The following is a 24,071-nucleotide window of genomic DNA, read 5'->3' on the forward strand; positions in this document are numbered from 1 at the left end:
CTGCTCAAAGCAGGATTCGCTAAATCATCCCAGTCAGATGTCTGTCCAGCCTCTGTTTGAAGACTTCCATTGAAGGAGAACTCACCACTTCTCGTGGCAGCCTGTTCCACTCATTGATCACTCTAACTGTCAAAAAGTTTTTTCTAATATCTAATCTGTGTCTCCTCCCATTCAGTTTCATCCCATTGCTTCTAGTCTTTCCTTGTGCAAATGAGAATAAAGTTGATCCTTCTACAATGTGACAGCCCTTTAGATATTTGTAGACAGCTATTAAGTCTCCTCTCAGTCTTCTCTTTTGCAAACTAAACATTCCCAAATCCTGCAACCTTTCCTCATAAGACAGGGTTTGCAGACCGGTCACCATTCTGGTCGCTCTTTTCTGAACTTGCTCCAGTTTGTTGATGTCTTTTTTAAAATGTGGTGCCCAAAACTGGACACAATATTCCAGATGAGGTCTGACCAAAGAGGAGTAGAGGGAAATAATGACTTCACGTGATCTAGACTGTATGCTTCTGTTAATACATCCTAGCATTGCATTTGCCTCTTTTGCTGCTGCATCACACTGTTGACTCATATTCAGTCTGTGATCTATTAGTATACCCAAGTCTTTTTCACATGTGCTGTCACTTAGCCCTATTCCTCCCATTCTATATATGCTTTTTCCATTTTTATTGCCCAGATGTAGTACTTTGCATTTCTCCCTGTTAAAAACCATTCTGTTAGTTGCTGCCCACTTCTCCAGTTTATTTAAATCTTTTTGAATCCTCTCTCTCTCTTCTCTAGTATTAGCTATCCCTCCTAGCTTTGTGTCATCAGCAAATTTAATCAGTTTACCCTCAATTCCTTCATCTAAATCGTTGATAAAGATGTTGAACAATACAGGGCCCAGGACAGAGCCCTGTGGTACCCCACTTGAGACATTCTTCCAACTGGATGTGCAGCCATTTACGACCACTCTTTGGGTCCGATCACTAAGCCAGTTATGAATCCACCTAACAGTTGCCTTGTCCATTCCATACTTAATCATTTTTTCAATAAGGATTGTATGAGAGACTTTGTCAAATGCTTTGCTGAAGTCAAGATATACTATATCTACAGCATTTCCTTGATCCACCCAATCAGTGATACCGTCATAGAAGGAAATTAAGTTAGTCTGACATGACTTATTAGTTACAAACCCATGCTGACTCTGTTTAATCACTTCATTCTTATCCAGGTATTGACATACATGTTGTTTAATAATTTGTTCAAAGATCTTTCCTGGTATAGAAGTCAGACTCACCGGTCTATAGTTACCTGGGTCCACCTTCTTCCCCTTTTTGAAGATAGGAACAACATTTGCTCTTCTCCAGTCTTCTGGCACTTCTCCTGTTCTCCAAGAATTTTCAAAGATTATAGAGAGGGGTTCAAAAATTTCTTCTGCTATCTCCATCAGTACTCTGGGGTGTAATTCATCTGGACCTGGAGACTTGAATTCATTTAGGCTAGCTAAGTGTTTCCTCACTATCTTTCTGTTTATAGATATCCTGGATTCTTCTATTCCCTTAATAGGACAGTGAATAACAGTTGATGTTACATTTCCTTTCTGAGAGAAAACAGATGCAAAATAGGAATTTAAAAGTTCAGCCTTCTCAACATCCTGTCTTACCATTTCATCATTTTCATCCTGTAAAAATCCTATAGCATCTTTGACTTTTCTTTTACTTTTGACATATCCCCAAAATCCTTTATTATTGCTTTTGACATCTCTTGCAAGCCTCAATTCATTTTCAGCTTTAGCTAATCTGATTTGTGCCCTGCAGGTTCTGCAGACAGCATTATATTCTTCTTTAGATATGCCTCCCTCTTTCCATTTTATAAACATTTTTTTCTTCCTTTTTAGCATGTGCTTAAGTTCTGTGTTCATCCATCCTGGTTTCCTTAACTGCTTCCTATTCTTCCCTCTTTTCGGAATTGTTAACAACTGTGCTTTGAGAATTTCATTTTTCAAGATTTCCCATCCTTCCTGGACATTTTTGTCTTTAAGGATATCCAGCCATTGGATCCCTCCAATTCTCTTTCTGAATCCCTTAAAATCTGCCTTTCTGAAATCTAACCTTGACGTCTGAGTCTTCACAGGTCTTCCGCCTCTAGTTATCCAAAATTCTAAAATAGCATGGTCGCTACCTCCTAGGGTCCCAGCCACTTTTACCTCCTCAACCATTTCCTCCCTGTTTATAAGGATTAGATCCAAGTTAGCAGTTCCCCTTGTTTTCTCCCTTACCTTTTGGAAGATAAAGTTGTCAGCAAGAGAGGATAAGAATTTCCTTGACCTGTTAGTTTTGCCTGAGAGAGATTCCCAACAAATGTCTGGATAGTTGAAATCTCCCATGACAACTATGTCATATTTTTTGGAGAACTTGGCCATTTGATGCATAAAGAGTTCATCCATAGCTTCAGCTTGCACAGGCGGCCTGTAGTAAATGCCTACAATGGTGTCCTTTCCATTGTTCTGTCCTTGTATTCTTACCCAAACAGTTTCCACAGAACTCCCAGTCTCTGAAGCTTCAATCTCTGTGCAGATATACGCGTTTCTAACATACAATGCGACACCCCCTCCTCGTTTATCAAGTCTGTTTCTTGCAAATAAGTTGTATCCTTCTAGTCTTGTATTCCAATCATGTGTATTGTCCCACCAAGTTTCAGTGATTCCAATGACATCATATTTCTTTTCCTGTGTTAGTAGTTCCAATTCTCCTTGTTTGTTGCCCATGCTTTGTGCATTAGTATAGAAACATTTTAGTTTGTGATTGGTTTCTCTTTCTCCAATATTTTTATTAATTAGATTCTTTCGTCTTTGTTCTTCCTTTCCACTTCTAATAGCAGAGTTCTCAATAGCATTTGTCAGGTGTATGGCTTTTTCTGGTCTTTTGCTTCCCTTCCCATGTTGTTCTAGTTTAAAGCTCTCCTTACAAGTGTAGCAAGGCGACTTCCAAATACATGCTTACCAGTCTTCGTAAGGTGCACCCCATCTCTAGCAAGTAGTCCATCGTATAAGTAGTTCACTCCGTGATCCAGAAATCCAAATCGTTGCTGACGGCACCATCGACGTAGCCAGTTGTTCACCTGCAGAATCTTATTCCACCTCCTTGTTCCATGGCCATCCACTGGGAGGATGGAAGAGAAGACCACCTGCGCTCCCAGTTCTTTCACTTTCTTGCCTAAGTCTTCAAAGTCTCTGCAGATGGTTTCCAGGTCGTTTCTTGCAGTGTCATTTGTCCCCACATGTAGTAGCAGGAATGGGTAGTCATCTGTAGGTCTGAAGAGTCCTGATATCCTGTCAGACACATCTTTAATTTTTGCACCTGGAAGACAACACATTTCTCTTGAAGTTATATCCGGTCTGCAGATAGCGGCCTCAGTTCCTCTCAACAGGGAATCCCCCATGACCACCACTCTCCGTTTCTTCTTCACAACATTTTTCTTTCTCCATCCAGGAGGACTCTGAAGGCGTACAAGGTTGCTGCTTGTTGGCAAAGTCTTATCCTGATGTATTTCTTCATTGTTTTCCTGCGTGAGAGCCTGGTACTGGTTTCTGAGCAGTATGGGTGCTGACTGCCTCCTGATCCTCCTGATTCTCTGGGTCACATGTCTCCATTCCTCTGTTTCTTCAGGTGCACTTCGAATTTCTTCTCTTTCTGTAACATGAAGAGATAATTCTGCTCTGTCCAAGAACTCTTCACCTTCCTTAATGATCTTCAACGTAGCTAACCTCTCTTCAAGATTTTGCAACTTTTCCTCCAACAGGGACACAAGCTTGCATTTGTGGCATGTGAAGTTTGGCTTTTCCACTGGTAAGTCTGTGAACATGTAGCAAGAAATGCAGCTCACCAAATGGCTCCTGGCCTCTTCCATCTTGAGATTTCTTAAAAACGATGAAAGATGAGCCCAATTTCCGATTTCCGGGAATATGCAAATGATCTCCTCAAGACTCTTCCCCTGGTTTTCCGATTTCCTCTTTTCAGCTGCAACGGCCAAAACCCAGTGATCGTTGAGCTCGCGGAGACTCTTCACTTATCCCAGAAGGCACTGGGAATATGCAAATGATCTCCTCAAGACTCTTCCCCTGAGATGGACACCAACATAGACGACGTACAATACTACACTGACAGTAAGGTTGTCTTAGGTTACATCTACAACCAAACAAGGTGCTTCTACGTGTACATCAGTAACCACATCGAAAGAATAAGGAGGTCTTCCAAGCCTGAACAATGGCACTATATCTCATCTGAACTTAATCCAGCTGACCATGCCACGAGACCTATGTCTATAAGGTCCTTTGCTAACTCTTCTTGGCTTTCAGGTCCTAAGCTTCTGTTGGAACAGAAGAGAAGTGAACGTGTCCAGGAAGTCTTCAGCATCCAGGATCCGGATGGCGATCCAGAAGTCCGCTCCGAGGTTAGTGCTTTGGCGACGAACACTAAACCAACCTCCAACCTCGGTTGAACGCTTCTCCAATTGGATGAGACTCGTCAAGACTACCGCAAGGTTAGTCCACATTGCAAGATCTTATCACAGCTCATGAGGAGACAAAAACTGTCACGGCTGGCACATCTGCCATAAACCACTCTCTGCCGAGGACATTTCTTACTGTGAGTCTCTTATAATACATTACGTTCAGCAGAGCGTATCCAGTACTGAATGGGAATGCCTACACCACAAACAGCAGATCCCTCTGAAAAGCCCCATTGCCCATTTGAATCCAGTAATGGAAAGCTTCGGTTTGCTGAGAGTCGGTGGTCGTATAAATCAAGCCAAGATTGCGGCTTCAGAGCAACATCCTTGCATCATTCCCAGTAAACATCATATCACTGATCTACTGATCCGGCACTTTCATGAAAAAACCGAGCACCAAGGCAGGCAGGCAGATCACAGAAGGCAAGTTACGGTCTGCAGGGCTTTGGATCATAGGTATGAAAAGACGTGTAGCAGGATCACTACATCGCTGTGTGCAATGTCGAAAAACCAGAGGAAAACCGGTACATCAACAAATGGCGGACCTGCCCTCTGACAGATTGAGTGCCGAACCGCCTTTCACCTACGTTGGCCTAGATGTTTTTGGGCCATGGATGGTATCTGCACTCAGAACTCGAGGTGGCCATGCCAACAGCAAATGATGGGCCGTACTATTCACTTGCATGAGTGTCCGTGCCGTCCACATATAGGTAATAGAGTCTATGGACACGTCCAGCCTGATCAACACCCTCCGGCGGTTTCTAGCGATCAGAGGACCGGTGAAACAGTTGAGGTCTGACCGCGGAAGCAACTTCATTGGTGCATGTCGAGAGCTGGATATTGATATCAAGCCAATTCAGGATCAGCTGGCAGAAAGAGGCTGCACCTGGATCTTCAATCCTCCACATAGTTCTCACATGGGAGGTTCCTGGGAAAGGATGATTGGGATCTCACGCAACATCCTGAATTCTATGTTTATGGATGTAAACTCTTCAAGGCTTACGCATGAGACCTTGGTTACTCTTCTGGCTGAAGTTTCTGCCATAATCAACTCAAGACCATTTGTCCCAGTGTCAATAGATCCCGAAATGCCGACCATTCTTATGCCAGCTACTCTTCTCACCCAAAAGACCGGGAACCCGCTAACAGTCAGCGGGGAGTTTACTCATGCAAACACCTACCAGAAACAGTGGAAACGTGTGCAGTACCTCGCTGATTACTTCTGGAACCGGTGGAGAAAGGAGTATCTCGTGATCCTCCAAGGAAGAAGGAAATGGCGACAGAGTAAACCGAACTTGAAAGAAGGAGACGTGGTACTAATGAAAGAACAACAAGCCCAAAGGATCGACTGGCCTATGGGAATCATTACAAAGACTTTCCCTAGTCAAAACGGTAAGGTCCGGAAGGTGGAGCTGAAGGTCCTTAGGAAAGGCGAGCCTAAGACATTTCAGAGGCCAATCCACGAGCTCGTATTGATACTACCAATTGAGGACATTCCAGTAGGATGAACCATTAACAGAACTCTGCCCTAGTACTTCATCCATTGGATTACCGTTGGGTCGGAGACAGTTTGGCCTAGTGCGGCTTCTCCGATCCGAAGATGGGTTTTCTTTGGATTGTCTCAGGAACTGTGTCATCTACCTTGTTTTGAAGTTATTATTGCATGCATGCATATTTCTGTTTATTTTCCAGGTTATTGAACTTTATTTAAAAAAAAAATAATATAGTGAAATCCCTTACAGAATTTCAGACGGGGAGTGTGCTGTTCAGTCTAAAGTTATGATTATATGGTTTCATAGATTGTGTTATTTTCCATGCTGTGTAGTCTTGCATTTGGTCTGCTGTCACCTGCTGGTCTTTTTCTGTACAGCAGCCTGCAGCTAATTAATTCTAGTACATGCCTTCCACTTCCGGGTCAGATCACTCCTTCTCTTCCTGCTGGTGGCCATTCTTTTTAACCTGGGTTTCATTTTAACCTGGGAGAGACTCGCCTGTAGGGGTTGTGAAAGGCATCAGTTTTTGACCAATTTGCTGAATCAATTTGCTGCACTTTGCTCCAACTTGCTACCACCTTGCTGCATCTTGCTGTACCACCTTGGTTGTTACACCTGCATTTCTGGAGAAGTACTGCATTACCAATCATACACTGTATGTCCAGATTTCCAATAAACAAGTCTGGACTTCACAATCCTTGGTATGTATAATCTCTCCAAACACTGAACAGCAACAATGGTCCTGTCTGCTCTGCATTGAGGAAACGGAAGGTAGGAATCTCTCCCAGTCCCAATTAACTACACCTCCATTCGCCTCATGTGGGGACAGAACAAGCATATTGATTTAATGCAAATAGAATACTTGTAGAATTTTAGGAAATTTGCTGATCCAGGCAAATTCAAATAATTTATGATTCCATGTATGCACAAATTTCCAAAAATGCTTTTTTTTCACAAAGCAGATGAGTGCGTCATCTGAGCCTATAAAGAGGGTTTTTTTTTAAAATCAAAGATTCAGTGTCATAGTCCTTTGAACGCATTTATATAGGAAGTGAGAGAGAGAATTTGAACTATAATAAACAATGGGAAAATAATGGTAATTAAAAAAAAATGGATAGTTGTTAATAAACTTAAAGAATGAATGTTAAATTTATTCAAAAGGAAACCTGCCATTTAAAGAATGCCAACCTATATATGAATGTATGCAGGGTAATGCCCACTGAATAGTCCTCTAAAGCGCCAATCAAGGTGCAAAGGAAGACGAGACATGAGTCATATGCCTCCTCTCAGATCTGATTAATAGCTAGAAGGGCTCACAAAGAAGAGGGAACCCCGACATACACCTATTAACAAATGTTGCGCACTATGTCCTGACCTCCCAACAGCACGTCGGGAGGATGTTTAGTGAAGGTGATTACTCATTTTAACTCAGTGTTATTAGGTCGTATTTAAGATGCCCTAATGCCCCTTCCATAAAGTACAGTAACAATTCATCTATTAACAATTTATATTGATTTTGATGTGAAAAATAGTCATCAAGGTTAATATATTTCCATTAAATATCCAGAGCATAACCATTTAAAAAAAATTCTCTTTTAAATCAACTTTTAGCTTCATAAAATTATCTCACATCTAAAGTAATAAGCCAACTCAAATGCCTGAAGGTAAAGGTAAAACGAGATGCAAATCGTCTTAATTAAAAAAAGCTACCATTATGTGGTACAAAGCTCCTTGGCTGATCTACGTGTCCCTATGTTTGCAATGTACAGATAAGCATGTAGTCTGATCCTGCGGTTGCATGTTACCTGCCACTTCTTCGTGTTAACCTACAGAACGTAAAAGTTGAACAGAGGGGAATTGCTGCAGGATCAGACTACATACAGGATTTGTTTGTAGTCTGTAACCATGGAAACAGACTACAAACTGTGTGATTTTTTTGTTAAAAGGGATACATATATCAAAAATGTGGAACAGTAGTAGCTGTTTCATGGGAACACACGTCAGAGAAGAGGAACAATCGTGTGTTCACCTCTCTGCCTTGAAACTTGTAGTATTGAATTGAAATAAAGCATGAAAATCTTAGGTGAGTGCCTCTATTTTTCTAACTTTTACTGTATGTATCTTATAGTACTAGCTTCATTGATTCATCTGAGCAGCTGGAATTGTATGCAGAGAAGGGGCCATTGGAATAGCGCCATAAGTCTCATGATACCCACCTGAAGAACGGTACTGACCTTCATTTTCCCTCTTTGCTAAAACTTTAAAGGGAACATATATGGATTTGCCACATTAAACTCCCAGCACCATGTTAATCGTCTCTCTCTTACAAAGATACATACATGCTTTCTGAAAAGGCCTGGTGTACAAAACTAGCCTATAATCTAATGAACGGAATACGCAAATTACTCACAAATAGTCATCTGGGCAGGCCGTTCCTTTGGATACTCATGCTGTGCAGGCTGTAATCATGTCAATTGCCGCCTGACTGACATGCCAAAGTGAGTCCAATATTACCAGAGTAGCTCCTGAAAACCTTCCTTGGCCAAGGAATCAGAGACAGTGCTGAGCTACAGAAGGAAGTTCTGGCATTCTGTCTCAGATACACAGGGCACAGATGAAACTCACCCAGATGACTAAGAGCTAGAATTTGTTTGAATTAATTTCCAAGTCCCATTCCATCGGCTACAATAAGTGAGCGGGAGAACCGCATCTTACCTGCCGTCATCTCTGGCTCTTCTTTGTAACTAGCCAGTTGCGGTGTGACACTTATGTGATATCACGCCACAAGAAGAGCAGAGACTACAGTAGGTAAGAGGTGGTTCTCCCGCACCTGTGCCATAGCCACAAAGCACTGTCATGGCCGATAGAATGAGATATGGGAATAGTTTCGTACCAACTCAACGAAAAGCGGTTAATTTTTGTACACTGTGTTTTTAAGAAAGTTTATATACTGTAAATAAAGGTAAAAAAGAGGACGGTGTTGCTGGTGGCAGTTTGGTGTGACAACTCCATGTAAGATGGTCTCTTTAATGACCACATGTGATAGATGTTCTACTTTCCCATATACAAAAGTGTAGATTTAATCTATGTATGATTAAGCATTTGTTCAATGCTTCCATTAGAGAAGGTGACTAAATAATCAAAGCTCTTTTTTTTATACAAATGACCACCACCTCAATATAATGGACCTAACCAAAATATTTTACGAAGCTTCCTTTACGTTAATATTTTACATTGCATCAGTGAATTTTAGATTTTTTTTTATTGGCAGGCATGATGTTATGGTATTATTTACTGTATATTTCGGAGATACAAGAATTCAGTATTGCACATCCAACATCCATCCAACATCATTTCCAATCAAGGTTTTAAAGGCACACTATTCATTCATAGTGATTATTATCCATTAACTACTGTAGGTCCTCACCCCTACAGTTTCATTGGAGTTTTGATGGTCACGTTTGACCTTCTCCTTGCACATTACGGACACTACTCTGGAAGCAGATCAGTGTGGAGAGGGGAAGATATTGAGGTGCTCGCTGTATGCATGCAGCTTTCATGTCCCCTTTCTTCCTCTACTTGAAAGGATGACAGGGATAATAGAAAAATACTGAAAAATTTTATATGTACGTTCCTTGCATTATATTAGAACTGTTCAGCAATAGGAAGTTAAGACAACTGTCTTTCCTCATGTTCAGTATTTCATCTCACAAATCTTCAGGTCTAAGGCCCTCCAGGAAAATTTTCATACATATTTTGGAATGATATTAACAGTTTTATTTTTATAAAAAACAAAACCTCAGGGATCATAGTCCTTGGAACCAGTTTGACGAGTCTACAAAGGAGAAGAACAGAGCAGCAATAATCCTTACCAGTATCATGTGACCGGTGGAGATGTCCATATTTGACTGCACGGGTTCCTCACTCCAGGACGAGGTGCTGCTCCGTGCGGTGGGGCTGGCCATTGGTCCATCACTGAACTGTGATGAGATGCTATTGATGCGAGAACTGTGCAGAGGTTCTGGGCGATCTGATGACTTGACAGCCATCCGCTGACGGCATAGCTCCTACAAGAATGTAGAGAGAGACACACAATATGAATAATATGGAATTAATGTTGACCCCAAGGGAATTTTTTTGTCAGCTCATGCCAAGAAACTGTACATTTTTAGTGCGGATTTAAGAGAAAATCTGCCAGTCTTCTTCAGCCGACATGCAAGAACAGCATTCTGCACGTCATGTACTCATCTACGCTTACCCGATTCACACTGCATATAAACACAGTAGAAAAAAAGGGAATGTGAGAGCCGCATATCTGATAAATATCACTGCCAGGTTTGGAATAATTAACTATAATTTTTCCTGCCAAGTTTATTGTTGATTAGCGAATAGCAGTCTTCATAAATACCAAAAAGATATATAAGACTAGAGAAAGAACAAGCGCGGTAAATGGCAGATATTAACTTAGTAAACTTGTATATTTAATGTAGGATAGGTCATCAATATGAGATCGGTGGAGGTCCAACATCTGGATCCATCAGTGATCAGCTGATATCTGCTCTTGCCAGATGTAAGCAATGGACATAGTGGAACACTGCAACTCTGTTCATTGTTTAGTGTCCACTGCTGAAAACTGCTCGCGATTAGTGATAAGTGCAAGTGCTCGTTACTCGAGTTTGACGAAGATGCTCAGGTGTTTGCCTGACAAACATGGGCAATCTTCGCATATATTTTGTGGCTGTCTAATAGCTACGAACCATGGGGACGTGAACATGTCACTTGAGCACCCACAATACTCAGTTTATACTCGAACACCCTTGGCAAACTCGAGTAACGCACACTTGCACTCATCACTACACGCAGTCTCTAATTTCCTATTTGTAATGTAGGAACTTCTCATGTGAACATTTCTAAACACAAAATCTCTGCGCACGTTTTTCCCTTGTCAAATTCAAACCTTGGACCTAGTACCGCAAAATTAAATTGCAATGCCAAGAGTTCCCCCTTAGACGTCCATTAAAAACATTTCACCCATCCAACCTCGTCCCTGTTCTGTATTGATGTGCGCCAAGAACCTGGAAACAGCTGCAATTTCTTTTTGGATAAAACACTGACTAAATATTCTTAGTCATGTTGCAAGGCTCTTAACTTTTAAGGGAACTACTTCCAACAGGTGGCAGTGAAAAGACAGATTTCTTCTTCCTGGAGGGGAGCTAGTTTGCATACCAACCAATGAAACGGAATGATGCTTAGATTCAGAGTCCAATGGTTAAAATCTTCCTGTGTATTGACACTAATGTCATTAAAATGCACTAATATATTAATTTTTTTTTCAACCAAAGAATCATAAAACGTATCTCTTTAGTAAGGGTATATACAGATGCCTCAGCTGTAGTGGAGCTTATACAGGAAACTGCACTGTTACCCCACTTTGTTGAAAACATTGACGATAAGTCCAGCACTTCATCTTCAAAACATAAGGACAAAAAAGGTAATTGGTCCATCAAAATATAAAAACTTCACACATTAAGAACAGGACATCTGAGAAAAAGTAGCATTTACCAACACATTTTGAGCCGGTATAAGTGTACGATTCATGAATAAGAGCGGCACACGTATAGCGGTTAGGAATGCGTAGGACAGTAATACATATTTCAGGATGTCATGTTTTTTAATGAGTGCATTTTTACATTTTTGATGGACCAATAAACTATTTATTTTATCCTTATCCTTATCTGTTTTGGAGATCACGTATTCAAACAGTTCTAGGTACATTTTTTAAGAACTCAAAAACTGCAAAACCATGCACAAAAGTCATGTAGATATGCTCAATTTTCACCCTGTATTCTTTGAAATTATTCAGTTCAATATGTCATTTAGTACACATGACTATATCAACCAATATGGATGCAATTTCGGAAGTTGAAGGAATTGTTATGCACTTTGCCAAGAATTGTTCTATGTTATATATATTACGGACACCATCAAGGCTGGGGCAAGCTCTCCTGGTGCCTAAGTCAGTGGTTTCAGAATGCCCTAAAAAAAAAGAAAAGTGTTCCCCTTCTCAATAGTACCATTATCAGCTGTCTACTCCAGCTAACGCTTGCCAAGTCTTGACCTTGTTATCAATGCATAAATACACCAATTTGAAGTTCTGGAGTCTGACTGCTGTCTGAACAACCCCGATGGTAATGTAGTGATGATCATGTTGTAAAAAAAAGTTGACAGAAGGATGAGGATAAATCAATGACTTAAAGTATAAATGTGTCCACAATATTGTGTTGAATATGGTTAAAGGGGTTACCTGGGCAAAACAAAAGCTTGCATGTGGGACTGGATGTGTGGATATGTAAAAAATAACAAACTCAATAATACTCACCTACCAGCACCCAAACGGAACCAGCACAGGTCGCTACGTGGTCTGTGGTGACAGATGAAGTGGAGATGCCACCATTCAACCAGCTGCCCGATTGGTCGAACACTGACGTCTCCACTTCCAGTGCCCGGTACAGACAATAGAACGGACTGTGCTGGATCCAGGAGGGTGCAGGAAGGTGAGTATTAACAAGTTTGTTATTTGTACCCATATAGTCCCCTGGGAAAGCATTAATTTTGCCAATACAAGTCCCTTTTAAGGACTTCCATTTCTCATGACCAAAACGTAACATACAGTATTATCACAACACGCTAGTAAAACCCTGAACAGGCTGAGTTTCACACCACTCCATTACCAATAGGTGGCCGCACATAGGCACATAGAACATGGATTTTTAACAGCAAAATATTATAAAATTATGTTAGATTGTTTTTTCAAAATCGGTCATCTCGTTCTACCTGTTTTAAGATACGTCAAGCCGAAAGCAAAGGTAAGAAAAGACACATCTCTGCTTTTACTGGTGTTATGATCTCAACAATACAGAGGAAATCATAACCCCTAGGATCATCGGTAGCAGGAGACAGAACCAAATGGGAAAATAATGGTAGGGGATAATAAAAAAGATGGTGCCACCCATAACAATCACTAAGGGTACTCTTCATTTTTACATGTCGTAGCATAATAAGATCTGCAATCCAATTGGTTGCTTTCTATATTACTCACAAGAGAAATTGGCCATAAATATTAGCCAGAGACAAATGTTATTCTCAGCAAATGTAGTCATCGGCATGAGCTTCCGAGTAATGTACAATGAATTTGTTTTTTTTTTATGAAAAATTGCCTTCCAATCCGACCACGAGACCTTTCCTTAGATAATACTCTTGACATAAATTTCTTAGACAAGCAAGGTTATTGTCAGATCATTTTAATGTAAGATACACGGAGGAATGTGACAGGAAAACATGCTAGATTTAAGATACACATTGAGGCCATATCAGGTCCATCTCTTAAATCCTTCTCTTCGCCTTATTTGAACTCTTCAAGTCACTGACTGGTGTGCAGATATAGTGACCTGCAGCAATGGCCAGAAAAGATGTAAAGAATCACATACATATATTTACAATCGTAATCTAATAATAATAAAATACTTTGCCTCCTACTATTGTTTTTGGACTTTAGAATTGACCCCATTCCTCCGTTCTGTTTGTGTTGCACGCTTCTACCATTCCTGCTCCCTGCCTTTGTCTGGGAGACCGAACCCACTCATAATGTCACCAAAAATCACCACTTCCTGCTGGCCAACAAAAGCCGCCAAACAAGGCTTGTGATCCACTTTGGATCTTATGGAATGGCTACTCAAAAGTCACTAGCAGGCACAAACAGCAGAGGGCCCCTGTGCCAGAAACAATATATGGGCCCTTTGCCATCCAAGAGCTCACAATAATGCACAATTTTATCTATTTGAGTGGTGCAAATGGGCACCCTTACCTCCGGGGCCTCGATGCACCTGCACAAGCTGCTCCAATTATATGTCCATCTATACTTGAAGTGCCAGGTTGTGGCCGCCTTCTTTTCTTTTTCTCAAAGCAGCTGCCTCCTGCCTGGACCATGTCACCACGGGGGGTGGAACATCACGTTGGTGAAAGTGAGGAGACCATACCACGTGACGTCAAGTGGGGTGGTGAGGTGCGGGTTCGTCACATGTGGTGGCAGTGGAGGGATTCTTCTTGATCTCTCTGGTGTCATCCTTCACAATTAGTGGCAATAGTGGGATACTGTGTGACCGCTCTGATGTTATCCTTCACAGCTGGAGTCACACATTGCCAGTAGAACAGCTGTACGGAGTCTGATTTGCTTGCTACTACTCTCCTTTTTTCTTTTTTTTTAACTAAAAAGTGGGTCATGTAAAATAGCATGATCAAAGACGTATTCACACTGAAAGATTATTGTGAACAAGCTCATTTAAGAATGCCCTCGTTTCATAATAATTTTTATTGCAAATAGATTAATGGTCCCCCAATGAATGAGCAAAACACTTGTTCATTGGATGATATGTTCTTTTGAGCAGCACTAAAGATTATAATTCTAGGCAGCATATTCTCCTGTGTAAACAGGACTTGTGCTGCCGAGAACTATGGCAGCCTGTGAACATTGAGCAATTTATTACTGATCATCCAGTACGCATCGTTTACTGTGGTCTGCCTGTGTAAACAGGCTATTAGACCGTGGATCGGAAAATATTTACTAATCGGCGGTCGTTTAGTAGCGGCGGTCGGTCTGTGTAGTGCACTACAATGAAGACATGTTACAAGATATTTACTTTTATAGCCTGAAGTCTAACAGAACTAGATGAGAGAGTATGAGATATTTTTTAAGTCATGCCCTAAACATAAATTCAAGTATGATACACACAGTATTCATATACACTACAATCCACAACGCAAGCTGTATGTAATCGTTAGTGATAAGCGAGTATACGCGTTGCTTGGGTTTTCCTGAGCATGCTCGGGTGGTCTCCGAGTAGTTTGGAATGCTCGGAGATTTAGTTTTCGTCGCCGCAGCTGCATGATTTGTGGCTGCTGGACAGCCTGAATACATGTGAGGAATGCCTGTTTGTTAGGAAATCCCCACATGTATTCAAGCTGTCTAGCAGCCGCAAATCATGCAGCTGAGGCAACTAAAAATAAATCTCCGAGCACGCCAAAATACCTGGAGGACACCCGAGCATGCTCGGGGAATCTCGAGTAAAGAGTATACTCACTCATCACTAATAATCATGTATACAGGGCGCAAAGTTTTAGTTTATGGTTGAAAACTTTCATTAAATAATAACGATGAGCAAATTCATTTACTAGGTTTAAAATTCACAAATGCAAATTGATTGGTAAGTCCTTAGCTATTACTAGACGTGGGGGAAAGTAATTTAGTAATTTTGAGATTCGGCAGACAGACGCTTTAAGGTTGGCAAGTCAATTTCAAGTGCAAATTAAGGAGCTGATTGTGAATGAGAGCATCACTATGAAACATAATGGGGCTGTAAGAATATAGTTTTCATTCTGAATGTGAAAATGACAAAATTGCAACAAATTATAACTAATATGTTGGAAATTTAGATTTTTTTTTTGTAGTTTGCCCAGATGCTAAGAACCCTGTCGATCTTTAAAATGCAGGCTTCCAAGACTGAAAATCAGGGCTCAGTAAAATTCCCATGAGCATATCTTCAGCCTCTGAGAGCATCAACCTTTCCTTTACCAGTTGTGATAAATCGCCTTGATTTATTCTTACAAGGGCTCGTGCAGACGACCGTATGTTCGGTCCGAATGTGATCATCATCTGACAAAGCACAGGATTGCACTGAGATCAATGTTAGTCTATGGGGCCTTGCACATCTCCGAATCTGTTGGAGGAAAAAATTTGCTGTATGACTGAGTTTGATCCAACTTTGCCATGCAAGTCAATGTGTCTGTGGAAAACATCAGACTGTACTCAGATGGCATATGAGTGCCATCCAATTTCTGACAAAATAGAGACGATGGAGAATTTTTTTTTCCATCTTCTACTCATTCGAGAGAATAGGATCAAACTGTGATTGACAAGATAGTCTCGGATGAGAGAATACATTTGGTCGCCTGCACCTTCCCTGAGAACTATGGTTGCAACTATCTAACAACTGTTTATTAGTAGAGGGGCAAAACAATTTGTTTGAAGTTTAGCATTGTGCCATTTTATCCACAAAATTATATAATGTGTTGCAATCACTATTATAAAAGTGAGTAAAATAAATAAAATACAAATAAATAAATGACTAGCAATAGCTGCAAACAGAATTGTCCATTTTGCAAACTTTACATCACGTTCAATATCGGAATATCACAGTACACCTTTCTGCATCCTATTTCAGTGCTTATTTATTTTTTTATTACGTTTTATTATTAGAACTATTACACTACTCTCAAGTTGAATGAATCAGTCTATCCTGGTAGAAAATAAAAAAAAAATCATGAACTAAATCACCTGGCTATAGATTACTAGCGGAGTGGACCTGCAGAACTGAGCTGTGGTCACCTACTTAGAGGCAATGTCCTGACCATTAAACCATTCCTTTGCCTCCTACATTAGTTGGAAGATGACAAATGTCAATGGTCCCACTCGTGCTGTTTACAGAATGATGGAAATCTCACTTAGAACACATTCTATTTCCCCGGGCACGTACGCTAAGTGTATGGCTCCACTGCCAAACATGTTCGGAAATGTCAAGGTCACGGAGATGCAGGACTTCCTACCCTCGGTGAAATGGAATTTATATTGAGGTTCTTGTTTCACATGTACACGCCTGAGTTCGCTTTGGAAGTCAATTACCCATTTAACTATTTAATATATCTTAAGGGCATGCTACCCCATATGGAGGAATCACTACTTTTTCTTCCGTGACACCTTGCTGTAAATTTTTAATTGTTTGGCTTTTCCAACTAGAATACTCCACAGGGCAATGTTGATCACCAAAAATAAATGCATCCAACCATTTACATATGTTCCTAATTGCTTATGGATGAAATACTGCAGGTATAAGTCACTCAGAGGTTTACTCTGAAGCTTCAGGCCCCTGAAATGTCATATATGAGTCTGCACACCAGTATGACATAGGAGAGATGCTCTTAGATTACTTGGTGCCCTTTGCAATACCTTCCATTTGCTCCATCTAATCAACAAAACGATTCCCCAATAACTCTCACCTAAACAACACTGTCCAATAAAGTCTAGGAAATGTTGCTGTATCCTATTAAATTGATAATTTACAAAATCGAATATGTAAATTCAAATCTGTGCAGATTCATGTCCCTTTTGATCCTGCTTCGGCCTCTAGGCCTTTGTTGTGGGTGATGCATGAGAGAAGTGGTCTTGTTTAATTCCTAGGACTTTTGGTGCCGATAGATCGCTATGAGAAGCTATGAGATTAATTGTCTGGTTTTGATTACTCCTTTCTGAGAGCCCTGGTCGGGGCTGTCTGCTATTTAAACCCCTAGGTCTCTGACTTCCACTGCCAGTCAATTCGTTTAGCTTCCTGGCTTGTGGTGCTTTCCTGATTCCTCCTATTTTCTGACCTCAGTGTAAATTTTAACAATGCTCATGTTTTACGATTCTGTTCCTGATGTGACCTCTTGTCTTTGACCCAGCTTGGTGACCCCGCCTGCCTCTGGTTCACTCCTCAGGACGGGGCAGCCATTCTATGGAAGCAATCTAATGGACCCCATTTTAAAGCCAAATCACTCTACAGGAGTTAAAGGGTGAAGGTCGTGGTTCCTCTGGAATCTGCCAGATGGAGTGGCTTGTGCCAAGTCTGTCCAAGGCAGCCCTTTTGACCCTTTGGCCGGCCTCTGACAGTCATGACACCTGCTTGGGTCATCTTTAATTTGCAGCCTGCCAACGTGTGCTGCAGATTCTCAGAGCGGAAATCTACAGCATATCTGAAGCATTTTATGCATTTTTTTTACCACTTTGGATTTCTGTACCAGAACCGGAAAATCTTGGGTGACCTCTCGATCTATGAAAACGCAAAACATGAAGCGCCAACTATATAATATCAAAGCACACTACTTTATAAAGGAGCTGGGTAGTCATTTTGAGAGGTTTCTGATGATTTCAACATTTTCAGTACTTACTTATACTGAGTCGAATTCTCATTCTCAAAGAACAACAAGTCAATGTGGACCTAATATATCATAGGTGATGGATGGATACTTGTAGAAAATTCTTTAAAGCGTAACCGTCATTTTAATTTTTATTTCATAAATCAATAGTTCACGTGAAAATAAGCAACTTTGTAATAAATGTAATCGGAGAAATCTGCTTCTTTCTCTTACAAAATTGATCGGTCCTTATCAAAATTCTCAATTTTGAGGTAAAATCTGTATTCAGTGAGGACAGACTTTCCCATTGCTGAGATAGGTGATGGCAGCTGGTGCTGATGAGATTCTATCTAGGGGAGATAACCCCTTCCAATAAGAAGGAAAATGTGAATTAACATTGCCAATGTATAACACCTGGAAAAAACAATCTGCGCAAATAACCCATTGGTAAGTTGAAGACTGCTGCTAATGACTTGGCTAAGCTTCCATAATAAGGGGCTATCACTGCACTGTGGAGGAGATCAGTCAGTTTACAATGTAGTAACTAGCGAAAGCTCTGTACCCCCCCAAGCATATCACAAGCTACAGTATCTGCAGGCACAGAACAAGCAGGGAATGTCGGGAGATCTGAATCCAGTCATCTGGTAAATTTTTAATATAACCTTAAAAAGGCTACACTACTAGTTGAATCACACGATCAGTACAAACAGTAATTCAGTATAGAAGAAATTCGACAAAGGAAGTAACAAGGTGATAATAAGGTGATAATAGAAAACTAGGGTCAGGAAAAAGTCTACAATTTAAGAAATTGTCCGGTTTGGAAAACACATAAAATATTAGTAGTGCATTTTTACTTAACAGAAGGGAGTCATTCTTTCTAGGATATCTAACATTTAGTTGGACTCAAGAGTGGCTTTAAAAAAGTGCCTAAGTGTGTGGAGGACCAAGCCTATATCCATGCGTTCCCATAGGCACCTTGTAAGACGTCACACTCCCTACAGGTGCTCTGCAGGGGATTAGTTGCCAGGTCCAAAAGCGGACTACCGATGACGGCTGGTTGTTCCAATAATGGGACAACTCATTATCTGAGACTAGCTCTTCCAGAAATTTTTGTTTGTCTTAAATATGTATATAAAGTAGAACAAGTGTATTAGATTACTGTCTTCCTCAGTTTCCAGCGCTGCTCCATTCCTCTTCTTCTGGACCCCAACACCTCAAATCAGGCTAACCGGCTCACACAGGGGTTTGTGTGTGGTCCAGAAGTCTCTTTCTTGATGTAAATATATGAAGCCTTATTCTGAGTCTCAATGACTTCCATGAAAAGAGCTGCTACCACTCCACATAATGCGAGCCGTGGGTCACGTGGGCCAGAAAAGCACTAGAGCCGCGCTGGCAGCTGGAGAAGACGGCGAGCGGTAAGTATTTTAAAGGCAACATGTCACCAGAAAAAATTCAGATATGGGGTTAATCTGCGGGTTAATATTGTTAATAGCGCTATTAACCTGCCCAGCGTCCAAACTTAGCCGAACACCACATGGGGAGAAAATTAACCAATGCAGAGCCAGTATCAGTCAGTGCCGGGGGCTTCATTTACAGACTCCGCTCTCTAAACACAGAGCAGGTGACTGAACTAGCGCTGGTGCCACCCCCGTGACTGAAGTCGGAAAGCTGCCGGGGAGAATAAAGTTCATTTTCTTCTTGCTATTAACCCCATATCTTCAGGTTAATAGCGTTTTTTTTCCTGGTGACAGGTTCCCTTTAATACACTTACACCATAGCACATACCTATGTAGAAAGATTTAGAGGAAAAATATTGGGAGATCTTCTTAAATACTGGGAGGACTCAAAAGTGGAAAACCCCCTTTAAATACAGTATCAGAATGCATTGTACCCTTTCACCACATTTTAGGGGTTTGCAGCACACGTATGAGTACTTTCAACATTTGCCCTAAATTCTAGCCAAAAAATATCAAATGTTTCATTTTTAAAAGTAACATTTGGAAACTTATTATTTAGAAATGTTAATATTTTACTTATACTCAGAATTATAGTTGTTTCATTAATTTTTTTTCTTCATTTTAAAATCCTAAAATTAAAAATGAGTAACACGCAGCATTGTCAATCTGTTTTTTGTGTGTGTGTGTATTCTATGCTGCACTTCTGGTTGATACGATATACCATACGTAGCATTACTAAAGCACTGGTTAATGGCGTTTCCGTGTTGCAGTAGGTGCTACGTGATGGAGTGCTTACTTAGAACACCTTCGGAGCACATTGCCTTGAGCACCCTTACAGTGTCCAGTAATTATGGCAGCCAGTAATTAGATTTCGTTTTGCTTTTTTTCCAATTTTCATTGTATGCCTTTTGACTTTATGATTGATTCATAGCTGAATTTAACTCCACGGCCGTGCAGATTTATGCACCAGAATCAATTAGCCTAACATAATAAAATGTGGCTGGGACTCGGCGCGATGCTGCTTCCGTCTCTTGGCCACCAGTCATCGAGTGCAGCTCTGGAACACACTGCAGCAGCGTTTTGATGCCCAGTGTGAAGCCCACCACTCCTGCTGTTAGAGCTATGGACCAAATGCTAATACAGGCTGCGGATGTCATTACAGGTGGACGGGGGTCTGCTTCCTATGTGCTTCCATTCTAATAACCTTTTTATATGACGGAAGATTCATTACGTTTTATAAAGCTGAGTTTTTATTTATTATTTTTTTACACCGCAGCTCCTGTCGAATACAAAGCCTAGATTAGCAAATGCAATAGTTCTCGCGAAATAATCTTCCTTCGAGGCGCGGACACTTTATAATTTATGATAAAAAACGTGACGTTTAGATTAGTGCGAATTCCGAGTTCTCATGTAATAGTAAATGAGTTTCCTGTGATGTTCAGTTCATTAAAAGGACATTTCCTAAAAATGTCTTGGGAGACACTGTGGATCTCTGTGACATGTCCAAGATCTGTGCCACTAATCCCCGGTGACTGCAAATAGCAATATCATCGATGTAATCACTTGTGAATCAATCCGGAGCTTTTATATTAAACCTTTTTTTTGCTTTTTTGCACTACAATACATATAATAATGGATACAAAAATGGTAGTAGCACCAGAAGGTTATTATATGTCCCTGCAGTCTCATCAGCAAATAAATGGGATTCATGTATAGTCAGGGTATAGGGGGCAGATGGGTCCCGGACCAAAAAGGGGGATTTGCGGTTTTGGTTACGTTTTCAGAAATCCTTATCCGGCTGCAATTTGTGTTAAAAACAAACTGACTTTACTTTCCCCTCCTCAGGTCCAACATTGAGTCTCCGCTGCGGCTCCACGTGTCTATTATTATCTGATGTCAAGCCAACAGCGCTGCAGACAATCACTGAGCTCAGTGCCACTGATCTCACTGATTGGTTGCAGCGTTGTCGATGTGACATCAGGCAATAACAGACAACGGGAGCAGCAACAGAGACAGCGTTGGACCAGGGAAAGGTGGGAAAAGAGAGTTTTTTTTAATTTGTTTCAGATGGGTTTCCTTTTAAGGAGGCAAGAAATGTCACATAACCTGTCACATAGCACGAGAGGAGAAGGGATCTGTTGTAGTTTTTGCATTCAGGGATGAGGAGCTATAAATTATGGTTTTGTAAATATCTTCAAATAAAGAGACGTTTGGGGACACTGAGTAGATATAATGAGGAGTGGTGGTGGGGAGGGGGTCCAGGTTGTTGTTTTTCATCCTATTAGAGGGACATCCTGGCCAGTAATGGTATGTTCTCATGCTTGCGCAGCAATTTTTTAAATGCTCATAGAAGTGAATGGAGATGAGATGAAGCGGATCGGGACTCAGAAAACACAGCACTGGCATGTCATGGCACAAAATGAAAGTGTATTTTGACACCTAAATTTACATTGGTTTGTGCAATATTACGTTATTTTAAGTGAGATGCCATTCTGTAACAAGTCAGGATTCTGCTTTGTGAGTCATCGTAATCTTTGCTACGTCTGTAGATGGAAACATCATTTAAAGGGAATCTATCAGTAGTTTTTTTTTCTATGTAATCTGAGAGCAGCGGGATGTAGGGGCTGAGAGGCTGATTCCATTGATGTGTTACTTACTGGGCTGTGTGTTGCTGTTTCAATACAGTCAATGTTTTATCAGCGGGAGATTATCACGACAGGACTAGGTGTCTCATGCTTCCTGGTCCACTGCTGTGTGTAACCACACCCCCATCACTGATTGGTAGCTTTCTGCCTATGTACAGTGTACACAGAAAGATGCCAATCAGGGGTGTGTGTTATCCAGGGCTCAGCATTGTGAGAAATGACAGCAAGTCAGCCATCAAGTGACACATCATTGGACTCAGGATCTCAGCCCCTACATCATGCTGCTCTCAGAATATGTAGCATAAACATTCTGATAGATTCCATTTTAAAGAACATTGAAAAGGCTAAAGGAAAACATTATATTTATGGAAACAGCAAATGTAAAGGAGGAAGAAGATGCTTAAATCTTATACATTCTTACCCACAAAGCAAAAACTACCTTGTTAGATATTCAGTGCCCACTAGAGTTTAAGAAAAAAGATTGATAGGCTGTTGGCTAGTAGAAGATGCACTCACAAGAGGTCCTCAGGCATTCGAGTGTCCCCTGAGGAAGCTCGCACTGCTCAGGCCACGCTACCACAGAGTTCCAACGTGGATTCCAGACCAGGGTCCTGGGAATCTTTTTGCTCATCCTTATAAAGCATCTGATATTCAGTTGTGTTAGCTATGGGGAGATTATATCATAAGCCCCAATGGTGACAGGAACTGATGTGAATTATGGCAGAGTATATAGCAGATAAAAATATACATTTACTACCTCTTTGGAGCTTCCAGATAGCCAGATCCAATGGCACTCCCACCTTTCCATTCACTCTCGGCTTGGATGTCGGCATTCTCATGCCTGGTAACCTCACACAACTCCCATTAAACAATGATATCATAAGTGTATGGATAAAGTCTTTTACTGAATGCAGAACTCATTAACACCTTAAAGGAGTGGTCCGAAGGCAAAGTAAATTTCCTCCTAAATCCCAATCTATTTAATGCCATGATCTAAATTATTTTCCAATATATTTGCATAAAAATTCCTTATCCTTCCCTAATTATACTATCTAACAACTTTTCTAGTTTTCCCCCACTTCGTTTTTGATGATGCTTTGTTTGAGAATCCCACTGCATGCTGGGAAACTCAACTGAAGCGTCATCAGGAGGCAGAAGCTGCAGTCACTGATGCAGCCTCTACCCCTCCCTTAAACAAAACATCATCAGTGAGGCTCATTTCAGGGTCAATGTGTGTCAATGTGCACAATGACAGTGGGCTCTGTTGTGGGCTCAGATGAGCAGTAGCAAGCCAGCAACAGAGTGGTGTCTGAATACCCATTGTCCAGAGAGCAGTGATGTCACTTGCGGGGGGCGGCTCTGGTTTCTGCAGGCTGGGCATTCTGACACCGCTCTGTTGCAGGCTCGTTACTACTGAATTGAGTCGGTGAGAGAGCGCACTGTCATTGTGCACATCACACTGAGCACATAGTGCAGGGACTCGCCCAGCCCCTGAAACGAGCCTCACTGATGACCCTTCATTTCAAGGAATGGGTAGGGGGTCGCGGCTGTGACCGCAGCTTCTGCCCCCCTGATTATGCCCAAACTAAGCATCTAAGCCTCATCAAAAAGAAAGTAGGGAAAAAATATAGAAAATCAGATAGATAGAGTAGTAAGGGAAGGATAGGCAATTTTGAATGCAAGTATATTAGAAAATAGTTTAGATTATGCCTCTAAATAGACAGGGATTGAGGAAGAAAATTACTTTGGCCTTCGGATCACCCTTTTAAATCCTGTTCACACCTCACTTCTTTACTTTTGGCCTCTACTAAATGTCCCTGACATACAAACTAAACTGTCGTGCTCAATTGTCAGACAGAGGTCAAAATCGTGTCCAAGACTCCGTATACTCCAGTATAGTGCACGTAATAGGTTTTTTTAAAACATTGGAGGAAATTGGAGTACGATCTCTACAGTAAGGCATCAATTGAACATATGAT

The 24,071-nt window shown here is 41.0% G+C and overlaps 1 protein-coding gene across 2 annotated transcripts in view; it reads right to left on the reverse strand.

Annotated features, from left to right (window-relative positions):
- PTPRN2 (protein tyrosine phosphatase receptor type N2) overlaps positions 1 to 24,071 on the reverse strand; it is a 1,309,069-nt gene that overhangs the window by 121,873 nt on the left and 1,163,125 nt on the right. For both annotated transcript variants that reach the window (XM_073581608.1, XM_073581607.1), the window contains one exon: positions 9,860 to 10,054. In XM_073581608.1, the coding sequence (XP_073437709.1) occupies positions 9,860 to 10,054 (195 nt within the window). The remainder of the gene's footprint in view (positions 1 to 9,859; positions 10,055 to 24,071) is intronic.

The sequence above is a fragment of the Dendrobates tinctorius genome, unplaced genomic scaffold (genome assembly GCF_039654945.1).
Source record: "Dendrobates tinctorius isolate UK_male_01 unplaced genomic scaffold, ASM3965494v1 ptg000070l, whole genome shotgun sequence".
Lineage (NCBI taxonomy): Eukaryota > Metazoa > Chordata > Amphibia > Anura > Dendrobatidae > Dendrobates > Dendrobates tinctorius.